Source organism: Thamnophis elegans, chromosome 1 (assembly GCF_009769535.1).
Source record: "Thamnophis elegans isolate rThaEle1 chromosome 1, rThaEle1.pri, whole genome shotgun sequence".
Classification (NCBI taxonomy): domain Eukaryota; kingdom Metazoa; phylum Chordata; class Lepidosauria; order Squamata; family Colubridae; genus Thamnophis; species Thamnophis elegans.
In genome coordinates this window covers 149,012,009-149,032,399 of record NC_045541.1, presented here as the reverse complement: position 1 = coordinate 149,032,399, position 20,391 = coordinate 149,012,009, and the positions used below count along the sequence as shown (strand labels likewise).

Below are 20,391 nucleotides of genomic sequence, written 5' to 3'. Positions count from 1 at the left end.
GCAGTTCTTCATTTGAAACAGGTTTCATAGTGACCTCTCCAGGATACATATAATTTGAATGTGGTGCCAGGGGTGGGATGGAGGTGTCACATGGCTGCATTTTGGGCACTAGGCAAGTGTCCCCATTTATGGCCATTTGCAGCACATCATGGTCATGTGACTGCAATTTATATTTCTGGGTTTTGGTAAAACCCATAATAAAATGCAGTCACACGACCATGATATGCTGCAAATGGCCATAAATGTGGACACTTTGTGCACAAAATACAGCCATGTAATCACCGTCAACCAGGAATCAGGGCGACATTCATAATCTTGGGACAGTGTCGGAAGTACAGGGGGGGGGGCTATGTAGCAACTTCAGTCACTAAGTAAACTGTCATAACTCAAGGATTACCTGTACTTTGTCCTTACATATCCATCATTCTTTTGCACTTTAAAGTTTACTTCCAATTTTATGTTATTGCAGTTATACCCAAGGATAAAACCAAGACAGCGAACGCTTGCCTGAATCACTTGATTTGTCAATATTTTTTCTGGGAACTGGAAGATGGAAAGTATACACTGGAGACATTTGCAATTACATTTCACCACAAATTAAAACTATTCTTGTTTTAAATGGTGCTCTTGTTTAATATGATAGACAGCATTTGAGATTTTCGATCTGCAGTTTGTAAGTGAGGTCTGCTCCATATTAATCTGCCAATCATTGAGAGGTACTCAAACAGTCTACAGTATTTTTTGCCAATTGAATTAAAAGTGCTAGATGTTAAATTGTAAAATGCAGATACGCTGTCTACTCTGTCATAGTTCATTGTAGCTGCCCTGTTATGTCAAGAACTTTACAATTAAAATATTCAATTGAATGTTAAGTTTAATGTGTAAATCCTTAAAGATTTTGTAACAGTTGACAACTGGAAGTAATGAACAATCTTCTGATATAAAAGGTGTTTCTGACAGGACAGAAAAGCATTTATGCTGAATGGATTTTGCACACTTCTAAAAACTGCACTTGTTCCTTCACTTGATGTTTCTTCTTGATATTCTGCTTACAGTACAAATTGATCTTCCCAATATTCTATTACCATTCCTCAAACACATCCTGATTTCTGTTACCTAGACAATCCTGGCTTAAGGAACTTGTATGTCTTATGAAAGAAAAGTGCAATAGTTGGAAATGGTAAGAGATAGGCTATAAAAGCTAGAAGATTCAGTTTAAGGACTTTTAAATTTTATTTGTGAAAGTAGGAAGGTGATTAAAAGATTGAATAAAAAGACAAGTTGATTCAATAGACTGAGGCTGAGAAAGGAGAGAGTTTGCTTTTTGGACTGAAATAGTATCTGTGATTCTAGTGACCCTGCTTGCCAGGGTAAGATATGCAATAAACCCAGTATCTACTTTCAAGCAAAAAAGCACTTCACTGGAATACTAATTGTACATGGTTTTATATACAGACGTCTATTTTGAACTTCCCATTATGTTGTAACCATGCTTGTTTTTTTGCCAGTAAACTCTAGACCAATTGGCTTTATTCATTACATATTGTGCATAATTTATAACCATTCATGCAGTGCTGTGACTTGCTTTTATTATTGTTTAGCATCAATTGTATATATTGTGTGATGAGAAGTGAAAGGGTATTGTAAAAGAATATTTGCTAAATGAAATTAAAAGTTAAAAAGCCTGCAAATACACTGCTAATCCAGTGTGCACAATAAACTACTACTAAAGATATTGTTGATGTTTCGGGTGTTTGTTTTAACATGTATGCTTTTTCTGAAAGTCATTTATGAAGTTTTCATATACACAACACATCTTACATGTGTTATATATTCTCTGCATGCCCTTAAGAATGATGTGCTTAAATCAAGTCTTCAAACGGAATTCTTTAGAAACTTTCTGTATTTGTATTTATTTTTTACTTTTTTTCCTGCTTAATTTGTACTTGATTTCATAACAAGTTCAAATTGACAATACCAATCCACGTATTAAATGAATTCTCAATAGTGCTACATCAAACAAACTTACATAGTATTTGATAAGATTTTATTAGCCAAATCTCAAATTATCACAAACATGTCCATAAAACCTGAAAAACAATTTTGCTGACAGTTTCATTCAAAAAGGCCAATTTACACAGCACTATTTGTAGTATTTGGTAAATCTTAATTTTACAACAACAACAAAAGCTTTAATCTCATGATACAAACCCCTCACCAGAAAAAATGATGATTCTATATAAAATAATACCTAAGACGGATTTGATAGATCATTCGGATATATGGGGGGAAAACCTGAGATCTACATTTCTGAAGAACTTTTTTCTGGAACAATGAGGATTGGTTTTAAGTGAATTACATAATTTGCATTATAAAAATTGTGCTATATATTTAGCAATAGTGCAGTCACACTTCATTTTACATATTAAGTGCAGATAAGATTTAACAAAATAAAGTCATAGATGCAGAGCTCTATTTAAAGCATTAATAAACTGTATACATATTGCACACTAAATAAGTGAATACTTATAGGTCCAAATACTCACATTATAATTGGCCAGTGCTCACATGATGAACCACATTTAATGTAGGAAAGGAGGAAGGGAGAATCCCTATACCATGTGTAAATAGCAAGTAGTAAGAAGCTTATTTTTAGAGTTGATCTTTTCCCCTCGGTTCCAAAAAACTACCTATTGATCCCGAGATTCATAAAGAAGTTTTGCTGCCTGTAAGATGACAAAAAACAAAAAAGGAAGAAGTAACATATGAATTGTCACTGTTAGAAACCATTGGAATTGCACATGCAGTTCAGCAGTGGGGCTGAATTATTTCTGAATGCATTCAAATTGTTATAATAACAGAAAAACACAATGCAAGCTGTGCTAAATGTTAAGATTCCAATTCATCAAATGGTACATGGAAAATTTTCTAGAATTTCAAAAGATAAAGAACTATGATTCTCTTTATATGAAAATCTGTACACAAACATTTATGCTGGTTTATGGCCATAATACAGATAGTCCTCAACTTACTACCATAATTGGAACCGTAATTTCAATTTTAGACACCGCAGTTGCAGGTCGGGACTAGATCCATCTTTTTTACATTTTTTGCAAGTCATTAAACAACAGCAGTTGATGGGCAAAAAAATCTCAAATCATGGTCAGATGATCGCAAGTCACTGCAATTAGCCACAAAGGCAAACCAGTTGCTAAATGCCCAAAATATGGTCACATGACTGTGGGAGAGGGGTATTGTGACATTTTACAGCAGCTAGAAGTGCCTAATTACCATAGGATTAAGTTAACAATGGCAAGCAGGTGGCAAACTGCCATCTTAAATGGTAGAGTCATATGTTTTGGCTGCATCACAACAATGGAAATTCTGGTTTCTGTTACTGTCATAAGTTGAAGATTACCTCAACTTAGTATATGACTAATAGTCTAGTAGCTAAACACTCTCTTAAAAGAGACATGGTTTTGATTTTAATGGCATACCCACCATTTTGCAGATTTTGACTCTGAATTTCAGTGGATCCCCCTGGTGGAAAAGACAGTTGCTAACTGTGTTTCTTGCCAATTTCCTATTGGCATCTGGATGTTGATAACTGAACAGTAGATTAGGTTTATCTAAAAATACTCCTAAAGACATTTAAGGCGTGATTTAATTAACAGTTGCTTTAGTTACCTTATGCATTGCTGCTAGCCAGGTAGCTGATAGCTTTTTATTGGAACTGAAATCTTCACCACCAGTAAATTTAATCTGTTTGAATTCATCTGATCCTGGTACTTTGTACTGAAGCAGCATACCTGTGGCACGAGTATTGCCTCCTAAGGGGGGAAATATGGGGAAAATACTTTATTTGTTACAAATACAAAGGGCGATTCCAAACCATAGCTTTTTTTTTTGACATAATGGATTCTATCACCAGAAAAATTACACATCCCAAAATGCAGTCCAAACATTTGAGTAAAATTCTGAACCACACCTAGAAAAAGGAGAACAAGAGCACGTCTCAGTGTGCAAGTGGAAGTTTACTCAAGTGGCATTAGATGTAATCCACAGATTTACACTACAAAGCAAATATAGCTTTATCCTTACAATGGTGGGTGGTTAACCCATCATCTCTTTCTAGCCCCAATCACTGATAAATACTGGAAAGAATACTGAGTAATGTATTAAACTCTAGGTTACATAGTCACATCAAAAAATAGAAAGCCACATGCAAAACAATTATGGCCGAGCAAGTATTCAGACTGGATAGTTTTGAGGTTATAAGACAAATGTCTAACAGAACTAGTGTTTTTAAAGGCCTCATTTTCAAGAGTATATGTGGAGAATGTGCATTATACAAGACATTTATTTGGATGATGTATGCTCAAACAGAACAAAACTATGCCCTTGAATTATTAGTGAAAAGTCACAAAATAGAAGAGACAAACCTTAAATAGCTTGCAACAATGGAAAAAAACATGGAGCAACGTAAAATAATTCAATCCACTAAACAATACAGAAATCATTCTAAACATCTTTTTAGTATGAGGATTCTGCAAAAGGCAGATTTATTTACAATATTAAACTGAATTGAACTAAAACATGAATTGATATTAATGTTTAAGTCAGGCCACCTTTATGATTATGGTACATCCCAATTCAATACTACTTCAACAACAAAAAATATTTGTACTCCTATCCATTACAAGTTGACATGTATTTTGAAATTTTTTTTTGTGAGATTGGTGGTTCAGAGTTGAACTCGAAAATCTCAACTAAAACCACTACAATTCGTTTTTAAAAAATCTACATCTCTGTTTATGACATTAGAAGTGTCAAAGAAATCTTATCACAAAGACAAAGTCCCTATTTATTCCTTTTTAGTAGAAAAAAAATCAATCAGTTCTAAATCTTTGTACTTATGCAGAAATGCAGAAACTGCTGATTTGAGAATAACAAAGCACACACAAGAGGATGTCTTCTTGAATATTTTCCAATACTTTCCATCGCATGATTGAAAATGTCATGTCAATCTTCTGCCCAAATGCCTCTCTTAGGGAAGCATTGGGAGATATTTTTTTTCTTGGATTTTTTTTTCTACGTAGCCTCTGCCTGATACTGTTCAATTCAATCCAATCTTTCTTTTGCAATTTAGTCCCATTCTATTATCCTGTTCTCAAGTCTTTCTACATAATTTATTTCCAAGATTCTACTGTATTGGAAAGAATACAAGTTGACTTACAACCGGTCGCTTAGCAGTTGTTCAAAGTTACAGTGGGCCTACTAGGGAGCTACTTATGATCCAGATTCAAAGTTACGATGGTCGCCCTCTGTGTGGTCACATGATAGTACTTCAGGTGCTCGGCAACTGGGACACATGGCTGCTTGCAGCATCCCACAATCAGGGAACAGTCTTTTATGTGGGTTTTGTCAAAAATTGATACTGACCTCCTATTTTCAGCAAAATAGTGCCCATAGGGAACCACTGGTTTGCTTCGTCTGTTTTACAATTGTCACAACTTCAGACCATAACGGACAGGATCCATTACAGTCGTTAAGTGAACATAAAATAGTAGTATAAAAGAACTGATGTTGTTCCTCTTTCATGAGTAGTGATATAAGACTGGACTGTTCTTCTACCATATTTTCTGTAGACACATTTATTATTTCTAGAAGATTAGCATTTTATGAAGCTGACTTACTAATGGAAACTGTATTAAAAACAATTTTGGGGTTGTAATGTCTCAGAATATATTTTAAAAATACATAACAAACGTATGGCTCTTAAATTGTGTTAATATGAGAATACTAAAATTCAATTTATTATTTTTAATACAATGATACATGTATTTGTCTGAACATTAAATTTTGACTGTGAACCATAGTTAAGTTAGCTTTCTGGGATACCTAAATGGTGATTTAATAGTTTAAACAGCATATAGATAATTCAACAATAGATAAAACTAACACGGCATTCTTTTCAGTTTTGTCTGATTAAAAAAAACCCAACATGCTAAAATAATCCTGAGTAGACAAAAAAAAATTTTTAATGACTATCACTGAACACTGATCTAGCAACAAGGCTGTTGGTTTTCTGAAGTACCGGGGAAACTCGAAAAATTAGAATATCGCGCAAAAGTTCATTTATTTCAGTAATGCAACTTAAAAGGTGAAACTAATATATGATAAGACTCATTACAGGCAAAGCAAGATAGTTTAAGCCGTGATTTGTCATAATTGTGATGATTATGGCTTACAGCTCATGAAAACCCCAATCTCAGAAAATTAGAATATTGTGAAAAAGTGCAATATTCTAGGCTCAAAGTGTCCCACTCTAATCAGCTAATTAAGCAATAACACCTGCAAAGCATTCCTGAGCCTTTAAATGGTCTCTCAGTCTTATTCAGTAGGAATCACGATCATGGTAAAGACTGCTGACCTGACAGTTGCAAAAAATCATCATTGACACCCTCCATAAGGAGGGAAAGCCTCAAAAGGTAGTTGCAAAGGAAGTTGGATGTTCCCAAAGTGCTGTATCAAAGCACATTAATAGAAAGTTATGTGGAAGGGAAAAGTGTGGAAGAAAAAGGTGCACAAGCAGCAGGGATGACCGTAGCCTGGAGAGGATTGTCAGGAAAAGGCCATTCAAAAGTGTTGGGGACTTTCACAAGGAGTGGACTGAGGCTGGAGTCAGTGCATCAAGAGCCACCACACAGACGGATACTGGACATGGGCTTCAAATGTCATATTCCTCTTGTCAAGCCGCTCCTGAACAACAAACGTCAGAAACGTCTTACCTGGGCTAAAGAAAAACAGACCTGGTCTGTTGGGCAGTGGTCCAAAGTCCTCTTTTCTGATGAGAGCAACTTTTGCATCTCATTTGGAAACCAAGAACCCAGAGTATGGAGGAAGAATGGAGAGGCACACACTGCAAGATGAAGTCCAGTGTGAAGTTTCCACAATCTGTGTTGATTTGGGGAGACATGTCATCTGCTGGTGTTGGTCCACTGTGCTTCATTAAGTCCAGGGTCAACGCAGCTGTCTACCAGGAGATTTTGGAGCACTTCATGCTTTCTTCCGCAGACGAGAAGATGCTGACTTCATTTTCCAGCAGGACTTGGCACCACACTGCCAAAAGCACCAAAACCTGATTCAATGACCGTGGGATTACTGTGCTTGATTGGCCAGCAAACTCGCCTGACCTGAACCCCATAGAGAATCTATGGGGCATTGCCAAGAGAAAGATGAAAGACATGAGACCGAACAATGCAGAAAAGCTGAAGGCCGCTATTGAAGAATCCTGGTCTTCCATAACACCTCAGCAGTGCCACAGGCTGATAGCTTCCATGCCACACCACATTGAGGCAGTAATTGCTGCAAAAGGGGCCCAAACCAAGTACTGAGTACATATAGAGCCAAGGTGGCGCAGTGGTTAAATGCAGCACTGCAGGCTACTGCTAGATCAGCAGGTCAGCGGTTCAAATCTCACCGGCTCAGGGTTGACTCAGCCTTCCATCCTTCCGAGGTGGGTAAAATGAGGACCCAGATTGTTGGGGGCAATATGCTGACTCTCTGTAAACCGCTTAGAGAGGCCTGAAAGGCCTATGAAGCGGTATATAAGTCTACTGCTATTGCTATTATTGCTATATGCATGCTTATACTTTTCAGAGGTTTGATATTGTTCTATGTACAATCCTTGTTTTATTGATTGCATGTAATATTCTTAATTTTCTGAGATTGTGGATTTGGGGTTTTCATGAGCTGTAAGCCATAATCATCACAATTATGACAAATCACGGCTTGAACTATCTTGCTTTGCCTATAATGAGTCTATCTCATATATTAGTTTCACCTTTTAAGTTGCATTACTGAAATAAATGAACTTTTGCACGATATTCTAATTTTTTGAGTTTCACCCGTATGTTCTTTGGATTTCATTCCAAAATAGTATTTCAGTCAGTGCAAGACCTAAACTGAGTATGTTTTCTGAAGCTCTTCAAAACAAGTACCATATTTATCTGAGTATAAGATGCACCTTTTTCCCTCAAAAAAAGAGGCTGAAAATCTGGGTGCGTCTTATACTCTGAATACAGCATTTTTTGCCTCCCGAATCCCCACCCCCTGCACCAAAATGGCCGTGTAGGAAAAAAAAACGGGCCTGTTTTGACAAAAAACGGGCCATTTTTGGGAGTTTTGCAGAATGCAAACCTTTTTTTTAATTTGCCTCTTCAAAACCTTGGTGCGTCTTATACCTCCGGTGCATCTTACACTCCGAATAATATGGTACATATTTTCCTAGTATCACTTGGCAACTGCTGAACGCAGTCATGGGAAAGACATGGCTGTTTTAAAAATTACAGATAACTATATTTGCTCCCTCAAGAAATCTGAATCACCCTTTGAAACTGAATCTGAACAGTTGCACAGGCCAATTATTCAAACAGTATGAAGCTATGTTACATTTTAAGTTTAAGTTTAAAGGCTGAATATACAAATCAACTCCTACATCACTTTATACACTCTGTTCAAACTGATGTAATCAAACTAGTCTTTTGGTGAGGCAGAACGAATCCTTTGCCTCGGGTAATTAATTGTGGCCACTGCCTGAAAACTGTCATTTTAATTCATCTGTTCAAAGCTAACACCTACCCAACTCCATCCTCAGAGTGATGCATGCAAGGGAAGTGACCATAGATGACTGTAGAGTTGCAACAAAGAGGTATTACAGGCTTCTCAATGTGACAAATGAATCAGGAAAGGTGATGAAGCAACCAGAAACAATAGTAAGTTCTGCCACTTCCAGAGTGAGGTCATAGCCTAAGTATTTCATCAAATTTATTACGTGCAATTCTATAGAAATATAAGGTACGCAGCTGTTTGCGGCTATGCTAAGCAATGCATTACATCTTTCCCACATTGTATCATTAAACTTATTTTAAATGTATATCAAATATAACTTTTCGTGTTTTCCTAATCCTGATCCTTCCCATTTTTTCCAACATCAAGTCAGTTCCTTAGCCAAAATAGTTTCAGATCTCTGCTGGGGGAGGGGAGCTAAGTTGAAACCATCTCCTATTGGATTTATGATATTCATCCAGTGAAAGGGTTTTCCTTTCTACAAGCCTTTTCCCACCCCCACCCCCCACCCTGGAATTATGAAATGAGCACATCTCTTTTTCTCACTTAAACAGAAACCACCCAATCCCTGCTCACAAAAAATGTAGCTGTCAGACGAAGAGTGGGGGAAAGAACAGTGGCTAGATGTAGCCTGGAGAATGTTAGTTGGCCATTGAGATGGCTGATTATGAATGGATCTGAAGTTCAGCCACTAAAGAAATATTCCCACAAAAAAAACTTGTGTCTGCACTCGTCCTCATATACTGAAAAAATAATACAAAAAGCATGCTTAGGAGTAATGAGTACCAGTGCTGACCTTCCATAATGTATCCACTTTCCAAGAGGCAGGTATAAGTATGAATGTCGTTTTCTACATCAAGGAAGCAGGTAAGTAATGAAGAGAAATGTTAATAAAAGAAATACAGAAGGTTTAAAATGAAGATTCAATTTATAGCCATAAAAAATAAACAGATAGAATCAAGTCATTTGGAAAAATATACAGAAAGCTACAGAGAAGAAATGGATATGAATGCAATCTAATCCAGTGACAGAATACTTGAAACTTTGGTCTCAAATTTTACTATTCTTTTTTTCCTGAAGTCTCACCACCACATTGTTATGTAATCTAGCTTTAATGGTTTAAAAGTCAGCAAAAAAATTGTATTTTTAAGAACTGGAATTAATGAAAGAATGTATATAGTAGTTACTTTTGTGGCTAACACAATGTTATGGGGGGGGGAGGAGAATGAGCTACTTGCAATCCAAAATTTTCTTAAAACAATGTGCTTTAATAAAGGGCTTGCTTAATATTTGTTCATATTTCAGTTCCATATTACTTTAACATGTACAAAATATAAATATTTTTAAATTACATCCTACAAACAATTATTATGCATATTACCAGACTCTCAATGATTCTAAATAGTTGAACACAACAGTTTTTATACACTTATTCGTTTAATTACCAGCCACATCTTTAAGAAGTCGTCCTGTTGTTAATACTAGCTAAAAGTAACTCCTAGACATTCCAAAAATAATTCATAGTATCTGCTTTGCACGACACTCCCCATCATGTTTCTTGTTTTATGAGTTTATTTTGAATTAATATTTATTTCTATCTTAATTATCAAGCCAGTAGTTTTCTCCTTTTTTATATTGCAAATATCCTGTAATTTTTTTTGAAAAAAATATAATTAGACATTAAACATAAGATTTGGAATGAAACAATGACTGAGTTTCTCATGGAATACTTGTAAGTTTGTGACATATTGCAAATACAGCCACTATCAACCTTTTTTGCTAGCTTAATGAAGTGAGAAACAAGTCATAATTACATGCTTACATCTGTGGCAGAAGCTATTCCCTAAAATAAATGTTTTATTATATCCAGAAAAGTATAAAGAAACACAAGTAAATTGGAAGTTCTAAGTCTCTTACTTATTATAAGCAAGCTCACTTCAGGTAAATAAACACTGCATTTTGTTTTAAACAATAAAGATTTCTGAAGTAGAATCAGCAACAAAATTTCAAGGGAAAAATTCTAAAATGCTTTTATGAAAACATAGTGGACGTCCTTTTGTGGTGCCTGGAGGCTGTGGGGGTCTGGATGAGGAACAACAGACTTGAACTGAACCCCGACAAGAAGTGGGCCCCTCTGTATCCAGGAGTTTATCATCTTTGGTCTTGGATGAGGTTGCACTACCCCAGACAGTCCTGGTGTGTTACTTGGGGAAACTTTTGGACTCACGGCTCCTGCTGCATTGTGTAAAAGTTATGCCCCTTCCTGCAGAGGGGGCCCCTCCATTCAATTACTCATGCTTTGGTCATCTCCCAACTGGACTATTTCAACCCATGGTGCTACCCTTGAAAAGAATCTGGAAGCTTCAATGGTGCAGAATGCAGTTGTGCAAACCATACTGAGTGCCCAAATAAGGGCACAATTACCACTTTTGCTCCACAAACTGCATTAGTACCAGCTTGCTTCCTGGTCCAATCCTTGGTGATGACCATCACCTATAAAACACCCTACATGGCATAGGGCCAAGCTACCTACGGAAGCGGCTTCATCGCCTTACATCAGCCCATCCCATTTATTCATTCAAGTACGCTGTAGATCCCATCAGTCAAAGAATTTCAACTGACGGAGTCTAGCAGGAGGGCCTTCGCCGCCGCTGTCCTATACTGTGGAACATGTTACCTTTGGAGGTGAGTAATCTCTCCTCCAATCTCTTGGCCTTCCTCAAAGGGGTCAAAACTTGGCTATCCAGCCTTACATGGGGGACACAGAGGACCATGCAACTGGGCAGTTGTGCACCTGTATTAACAACTGCTAAGTGCCCATCTTGCAGTTTTTCTGAAATTTTATATTTTTTTATAATTTTAAGTTTAAATTAATTCTGATTTTTTAAAATTTTATTGATTATATTGCACACCGCCCAGAGCCCCTGAGAGAGATGGGTGGTTAAGAAATAAAATTAAATAAATAAATATTTGCAAGCTCCACTCTGATAGCAATCAAGAACAATCTGACAGTTAATATATTTATTCAACAGTACTTTCATTGTGCACAAATGTGATGTATGCATGTAATAATTATACTGAATCACATAGAAAATCTTGTTCGTTAGCATATGTAGGTATTACATTAATCTGAAAGGACCATCACTACTAACATTGTAAATTGAATTAAAATAGACTTGTCTAAGCAATCACATTCTTAAGAAAGAAATCCTATGGACTATGTGTACTGTGTGGCCCTGTAATTGCTCAGTATTATCTTAACAATTGTAAGTTCATGATATCACAAAATTCTCAGACTGGATGTTTCTAAACTATTGCCATCTAAATAACCAACCCCCTTCCTTCACAATATTAAAATGATTCCAGAAGAAAGGCAATCCGTTCCCATTTTTTTATTTATTTGATTGTACATACATTTTCTACAGAGGTTCACAAAGATTGTTTTCCATTTTCTCCTCCACAACAATCATCTGATGTGGTAGAGTGGGCTAAGAGAGTCACCAGCCCCAGGACACCCAAATAACTTCTCTTGCTGAGACTTATTTGAAGCAGGACCTCCTGGTACAGCAGCTTACAACTACACCAGTGACTGGGAAACCTGTTTCCCCTTGGGGGTGCCAAAAGCACGCCCACGCACCGACGCCCATAATTAAATGCTCCCCCACGGTGTGCTCACCTGTACATGCGCGCATGACACCCCCCCCCATACTGCCTCCCCCGCATGCGTGCATGCCTTTCTTAGAATCTGGGAGCCCCCCCCCCGCCCCCCAAAGGTCCTCTGGACGCAGGAAACAGCCCATTTTCTGACTTTTGGTGGGCTCAGTAGGTCTGCTCTTTGCCCTCCTCAGGCTCCAAGAAAGCCTCCTAAAGCCTGGGGAGGACAAAAAAAATGCCCCAACGGACCTACCAAAAGTTCATTTCCAAACTTACGGTGGGCCCATTGGGCCCGTTGTGCACCATCCATAGGTTTCAGGAGACTTTCCTGAAGCTTGGGGAGCGTGAAAATGACTTCCTACATCCCCCAGAAGGCCAAAAATCAGCTAGCCAGCGCACACATGCGCGCTAGAGCTGACATAGGGCAATGCCTCGTGTGCCCTCAGATATGGCTCTGTATGCCACCTGTGCCATAGGTTGGCCACCACAGAACTACACTATCCTGATTTTTACCCTATATTTCAGGTAAGATATGTATCCCAGAAAAAAAGAGACAAATATGTTGCATAATGCTTGCCATTAAGAAGCAATCTAAGAAAATATCCCAAGAAGTTAACTATCAATTAATTCTAGGAAGATTTGACAAGAAACACACTAGGAAAGAAAGCAGGATAAAATAGATAGACATTTGAAAGGCAAAATTAAAAAATGGCAATAGAAAGAAATTAAAGAGAAGCAATGAGAAAGTGAAAGGAAATATATACAGCTAGTAAGAATCAGGCAGAGAAGAGAGATGCAATGTATCGTGTTGTCTGGCCTGAAATATAGATACTGATAGAGGAATTCTGTAATTATGGTTTCAGTCACAAAAACACAACAACACTTTAAAGGCTTATAAACTATGAAAGGCAAAACCCAATGATCCTAGCTGCAGGTTTCCAATTACTATTTATGCTTAATAACAAATTACCTCCAGGAGTAAATCCTTCAGTAAGAATTTGGACCGTGGAGATATGTGAAATTTCTATTTCATAATGGCTTTCTCCATCCAAAAATAGATACCTACACAAAGAATTCATTTGATGTATATTAATTAGTAATTCTTACATGCTAAATCCCATACTAGAAAATAAAACAATCATTTATATAATTACAAGACATTACATTTGTTAAATTTATTTACTCATCATTGGTAGTACCTATGCTTTGTTGTACACTTCATAATAAAGTGTTTTATCGTAAAAAAAAATAATATACTAAAATAGTTTCCAAAAAGAATATATTGACTAGTCATTCTCAAACAAAATTTTTGAAAATGTTTCTAACACTTTTAAAGCCATCCAAGAAAACCTTCTCCTAGATTCTGTCAACACTTCTATATTTTTAAACAAATTACCATGTGTCAAAACTATCTTCCGGACAGAGAGTCTTCCAGCAGCTGGCCCACAACCATACAGCGCACTCCTAGAATGGCCGCTGCTGGAAGACTCAGCAGCCGGGTTTTGGAGTTTGGAAGCTGGAGAAGTAGTTATGCTCAGAGCGCCGCGTGGGGGGCGGCGCCCTGACTCTGCAGGGAGAGCTGGGCCAGGGCATAGTGAGGCTGGGAGGCATGGGGGCAGAAGAGCCACTGGGGGCGGAACAGGCACTCGCGCAACCCTCCTCTCCAGCCGGGCAGAGCTCCATGTACTGACCTAGGGAATATCCCTAATGTGCCAAGCCACGGGAGCTGGGGAGCGGGAAGAGCGTCACGTGCCTTGGTGCCTTAGGGATACCCCCTAGGTCAATGAATGGCGTTCTGCCCGGCTGGAGAGGGGAGTTGCTAGGCGGTAGCTCGTGAGCATGGTCACCTCATGGCTGCTTCGCCCCTGAGGCTGTACCCAGCTCTTCGGGAGCCCGCTCACAAGGGAGCAGCCGCCCAGCAACTCCCCCCTCCAGCCAGGCTGAACGCCACTCCCCAACCTAGCAGTATCCCAAAGGCGTGAGTGCCTTCCCCCCCCCCCGGCTCCCATGGCTTGGTGCCTTCGGGATACCGCTAGGTCGGTGAGCGGTGCTCTGCCTGGCCGGGGGGGGGGGGTTGTCCAGGGGGCTTGTTTTCAGGGGTGGGCTTATATTTTTGCCCACTCAAAAAATGTTTCAGGATAGGTCGTATTTTCGGGAAACACGGTACCTCCTTAAAGCTTTATAAAATAATGAAAGAAAGATATTGATTTTCCTAACTCACTAAAGGAGATTAATCTCTTGTTGATATGTTGAAAAATATTGGTCATTAGCTATCTTTCCAAAATATTAACATGTATTCCTCCAATAAGAACATGCTTATACAATCATCAATACAAAAATAATAAGGTACACTAGCCTATTTATTAATTATAAGAAAAACAAAAAGTAATACATACAACCACAGACAAAACCTTCAAAAATGGAAACTGAAAAAGTATCAATTTCCTGCTAAGAGAGAGTCATAGCAATATTGCTCAGATAACACTTTGGAAATAACGGCTGGGATGCTGGATAGGTAATTTTTCAAAATGTTAAAACAAAGTATGTAGCAAATATAATATTTTTCAGAAAAGGATTACAACTGATTCAATTCCTTATAGCAAACAACACATTTCTTACCTCTGGTTGTTGGAAAGTCGACAAACCATCATTTCTGTTTTTTCTGATGTCCCTGGAGTTACGAAGAATGTAGCACCTCAAAATTCCAGGATTGGAAGAAAAAGAATTAAGGATACATTTTTAATAATACAATATAACTAAAACAAGCTTAAAAGTGCAACTCTCAATCTTACTATACAGAGTTGTCTATTATCCTTTCTCTGAACTTTTGCTACTAAAAGGAAAAAGAAAAATTGGGCATATCCAGATTATTCCTATTATAATGTGCAGAGGTTTACCATTTTTCATTCTGGAATCCAAAGATGTATTTATACCAGAAAAACCCAAGCTGAAGCTCCAAAATTTATGCAGACCTACAACGTTCAGTATCTTTTCCTAAGACATGCAAATATTGTTACTGAAGTGTAATAACTAAAGGGAAAATATATAATGACTAAATTTTTACTGATATTACCCAAATTTAACAATATAGTTTCTGCCTTCTACTATCCATTACTGCCTTCAATATACCACAATATACCACTTAATGGCAAAGTGTAATTTTTGAATCAAATTTCACTATCCTGTTTTATGTCATGTATTTATTACTATTATGAAGCATATCACCCCAAACCAATCTTATATAATGTCTATATAATCTATATTCAATACTTACCATTCATAAGCACTTTGAGTTGCCTGTCATAGAACTCCATTTCTTTCTGAGAAATGAGAGCACATTCAGCACACTGGCGTACAGGATCAACGAAGTACATACGAGGCAGAGGCACTTTCTTGCTGCAGCATTTATCACAAAAGCACTTTCCACATCTCCTGCAATGATGCTGGAATAGAGGAGAAAGAGAGAGATTAACCAAAATTAGATCATTATGTTTAAAATATTTGATTCTGCTCTATTGCAAATTCTATCAGATAGAAGAGAAATAAATACTGTAGTGGAAATGCAAGGAGTATAAAGAGGATAAAATCCTGATATGACAAGTTAAAAAAAATACCAGAATGTTTGCAAAAACAAAAACAGATGGAGAAAAATGTCTGAATTAAGTCTGAACTCTCATGTACCAAAGAAAGCTGTCCTTGCAGATCACATTGTAATACTTCTCTAATTTCTATGGAAGTCTAGCAATCGGTCCATGAAAGTGCAGAGTACAATAAGCAGTGTTTTTTTTTCCTTTCCCTGTTCTAAAAAAACAAGCACATTCAGCAAGCTTCAAATATCAAATGCCCAGAGTAATTTAGGTGACATGGGTGGTGTAGAAATATAATAAGTATAAATAACTATCAGCAAACCACAATTAATGTTTAACTACCTAACTGAGCTAAAAGTTACATAGTTAGAGAATATAAACAGTACTTAATACAAAGAGAGAGAGAGAGAGAGAGAGAGAGAGAGAGAGAGAGAGAGAGAGAGAGAGAAAGAAAGAAAGAAAGAAAGAAAGAAAGAAAGAAAGAAAGAAAGAAAGAAAGAAAGGAAGGAGAGATACATACATATATAAATATATAACCTCGGGAGCCGAGGTGGCGCAATGGTTAAATGCAGCACTGCAGGCTACTTCAGCTGACTGCAGTTCTGCAGTTCGGCTGTTCAAATCTCACCGGCTCAAGGTTGACTCAGCCTTCCATCCTTCCGAGGTGGGTAAAATGAGGACCCGGATTGTTGGGGGCAATATGCTGACTCTGTAAACCGCTTAGAGAGGGCTGAAAGCCCTATGAAGCGGTATATAAGTCTAACTGCTATTGCTATTGCTAAATAGTGAAAGTATTCATATAACATACAAAGCTGCAAACAAATTACATCTTATCCTTAAAGAATGGTAAAAATTATATTAATATAAGGTTTAGTATACTCTATGAATTAGACAGCTGTGGGATTTTTCAATAGTCCATGGTTAGGCTAGCTACAGCTTCACATACAATGTGAAAATAACATTTGATCAAGCTAAATGTTTCCTTCGCTATTTGAAACAGACTGCCTATTCAAATTATGTTTGTCAAACAAACATCTTTTGTGATGAGAAATATTTGGGCTATCAGATCAAGATTGCAATAATCTTGAATGAATGCTAGATAGTAGTAGAGCTACTGTGCCATCAAATGGTCAAGATCCAGATTTTTATTCTGGTAGTCCTATACAGTACTGCATCCTTATATCTACAGTTCTGAAAAATTTTGCTACTGTAATTGCCTATCAAAAGCTCAATGAAGTTTCTACAAAAGAAATCAATACATTATTTGAGAAATTGTGAAGCATATAATTGATACAATACATAATTTATATGATCATATAATCTACACACACACACACACAATTATAAAGCAAAACAGCTAAATCCATACAACATGCAAACTTTGGATTTATTTCATTTAGGCCTAAAATTATGTGTTAGAATTTTAATCCAAGTTAAACATAAGTATAACCGGGGCAGCTGGTTTATTCAAGAAATCAAAATTAAATATAATCTGAATTAATATGTGAACACAGCAAATTAGTAGCATAAAAAAGTGTATGCACAATATGTAGTTTTCAACTGTAATATGTATCGCTTGCATGGCCTGATTAAAAAAAAATCTAATTAGAGAATGAGCCGTTAGGATAACAGTGTAAAAGAGAGAGAGCCAGATTTGTCAAAAGTTCTTATTATTGCATATGTAGCATACCATAGTCATGTATAGCGAGATTAGTAATTTTGGCTTTGGTTATACTTAAAAGCAAATGATACACATTTTGTAGTCCAGCAGAGCCTGGAACTCTGAATATGTTAAGGGCCCCATTTTTTTTAATTTCCTGTTAATTTAAATGTTAACTGTTTAATAATCTTGGCTGCTGTATATATATAATTTGGTTGTTTCTATTGTTTTAAATATTTTTAAATGTTTTAATAGTTTTTTATATTTTTAGAATCAATAAGCTGCCCAGTTGCTGTTTGAGACATGCAGCTAAGAAGATGAAAAAAATAAATAAATCCATCTACTGAAAAAATTAAATGTTCACAATGCAATTCCAAAAATATAGAAAAAACATAAAGAACATTTGGTTTCACTATTAAGTATGTTCAGTACAAGCTACACTATTTTTTTTAGCATAAACAACCCCTATCCTAAATGCTACAGTTATAACACATTCATTTGGTTTGCAGAACATTCTACTCAAAGGTGACTGACAAGAACATTTTATTGCTTTCAGGGGAATGCTCTACAATAAACTTGCATCCAAACTCTTACCTTTCTGGTTATGAAGTCGAACTTTGTATTGCACTGCATACATCTAGGACACTATAAAATAATAATACAAAGATATTTAAGTTTGACTGTTTCAGCCAAAGACTAAACGAACACATGGCATATTATGTGACACAATTTTAAACAGCCTCATTAGTTTGCATGAGTAAGTCTCATAAAATACTTCTACAGAGTTCATTTTCTGTACCATAATATTTTCTTACTAAAAGAAAAAATACAAGATCATCTGTAGTTCGGATTCAGAACAATTAGTATGACCCCGCTAAGGACATCTTTCTGAGATCACATCTAAAGTCCAGATTTAAAACTACTTGAAATCAATCTCAGATGTTACCATTTCTTTTAATGAGCTTTTAAGAGCAGATTCCTGGACACTTGATTGTCTTCACCTTTATACATTTTCCATTGAAATATAATTTTACTTAAAAGGATAAAAAACACCAATTTATATTGAGCATAAAAATATGTTCTACAGGAAAAGGGGAGGTAGCCCTGAAGAAATAGAGATTACTACAGAATGTTATCCTTCACATATATTGTTATGAAGACTTGCATTTTACAAGTCTCAATCACAAAGTTTTCTTCATCCACATAAGGACAATATATACTGCCAATATTTTTCATGATTCACGGAACATAATGTATGTTGGGCTGCTGTGAAATATACTTTATCCTATTGTTCTTGGACAACATTCTAAACTCCAACCGGCTTCGACCTACTTTCTAGACAAATATCTATTTCTGACATCATTTAACAAACATCCTAGAACTGGCATTATTTGCAATATTGTTGAAACTTTTTGTTAATTCATGGTTTTCCAGTATTTGATAAAATACATACAACACATGTAGCTAAGGACTTATTTTTATTGTTGTGTCAACCTAGCATTTGCAAAGAAAGATTTATTATATGTCTGTTGTCAATTCTGGTGTGTGGTAGCCTGCTCTACTGAGCACATTTTTTTTTGTTTCAGTAGTATTAAGTCTGAAACAACCAGTGTCATTTCTGCCTCTTAAGATCCTGCAGCTTCTACCATCACCTCAGCTTTTCTTTCCAAGCTATGATTTGTTTCCCAGGTCTCTTTAGCTATGTGATCAGTTTCCTTAATATTTCCATGAATGGGAATACTTCTCCCTTCAAATATCTCACCCATATAGTACTTAATCCATTACCCATTATTGAAAGTAAACCTTATTTTTCTAGGACAATTCTTTCAATTATCTCCAATATTTTCAACAGAACTTCCCTATTCTATTTCTTTAAAGCTTTTATATAGCCACTCAGGTTACAATCAGTTTTGGGTAGCTCCCAATCAAAGCACTGACACAGTGGTTCCCAACCTTTTTTTGGTCATGCCCCCCCTAAACCTCTCTAAAATACTGGTGCCTCCCCCCCTCCCCCCCTTTACATATAATTCTTACCTTACTCAAAAAGTGAACTCTACTCATGCATAGGAAGCCTAAAAAGCCATTAACTTGATTTAAACAAGGTTCAAATTGCCCCTATTAAAAATCAAATTGCCCCCCCTGTGGGGCCTGGGCCCCACGTTGGGAACCACTGATTGATAAGGACCCCTCTAATCAAGCCACCATTGTTTTCTACTCAAACACCCCCTGCTGGCGAACCGAAGAACAGCATATCAAGTTCTGGCCCCGTTTTTAGCAAGCTGTTCTGATGTTCTAGGTCGAGAGCGATTTTAAGGCAAGACGTTTAAAGAATCGACCCAAAGCCTGAATTCAGGGCGAGCTTTGAGCGTCGCAGCGGGGTGGGGTGGGGAAAGATCGCGCAAGGAGAAAAGACCTGAATGTTTTTTAAAAAGTGTGGGGGGGGAGATGAGGCGGAGTGCACCACTGAAGTTCCGCCAAGGCCTGCTCTTCACAGGAATAGGGACCGAAGAGAGAGGCTCTGGCGGCAGAGACTGGAAGGAGGGAGAACACTGAATGAGAGTCCAGACCTGAGCCACCATACCACCGTTACCTCCTTATCCGGCACCCACGGCGGCTCTTCCAATCCGAAGGGGCTCTGCGCAGCCCGGTTTTCGGGGACCATTCGGAGCCCACTAGGGGAGCGAATCAACTTTTTGCCTTCAGGGGCCTGGCGCCCCGACATTTTCACCTCAGAGCTCGTACCACAGCCGCCGCCACACGGCGACGCGCCCAAACCATCGATCCACCCCCAGCCACCCAATCCGAAGCCACCGCCCCGCCCCAGCTATCCAATCGCCATCAGATTCACTGAAGGTAGAC

At 37.4% G+C, this 20,391-nt stretch overlaps 2 protein-coding genes across 4 annotated transcripts in view; one reads left to right on the top strand and one right to left on the bottom strand.

The window, feature by feature from the left end:
- PPP1R13B (protein phosphatase 1 regulatory subunit 13B) overlaps positions 1-1,736 on the top strand; it is a 58,882-nt gene extending 57,146 nt beyond the window's left edge. For all 3 annotated transcript variants that reach the window (XM_032234902.1, XM_032234887.1, XM_032234894.1), the window contains exon 17: positions 470-1,736. In XM_032234902.1, coding sequence (XP_032090793.1) covers positions 470-511 — 42 coding nt within the window. In that variant the 3' untranslated portion in view covers positions 512-1,736. The remainder of the gene's footprint in view (positions 1-469) is intronic.
- A 294-nt stretch (positions 1,737-2,030) lies between these two features.
- ZFYVE21 (zinc finger FYVE-type containing 21) lies at positions 2,031-20,334 on the bottom strand. Its single transcript, XM_032234878.1, has 7 exons — positions 20,123-20,334; positions 18,127-18,177; positions 15,560-15,728; positions 14,905-14,980; positions 13,256-13,347; positions 3,688-3,830; positions 2,031-2,726 (listed from the first exon to the last, which is right to left on the bottom strand). The coding sequence occupies exons 1-7, from the start codon at positions 20,252-20,254 to the stop codon at positions 2,691-2,693; spliced, it is 699 nt and encodes a 232-aa protein (XP_032090769.1). The 5' UTR covers positions 20,255-20,334; the 3' UTR covers positions 2,031-2,690.
- Positions 20,335-20,391: the final 57 nt, after the last annotated feature.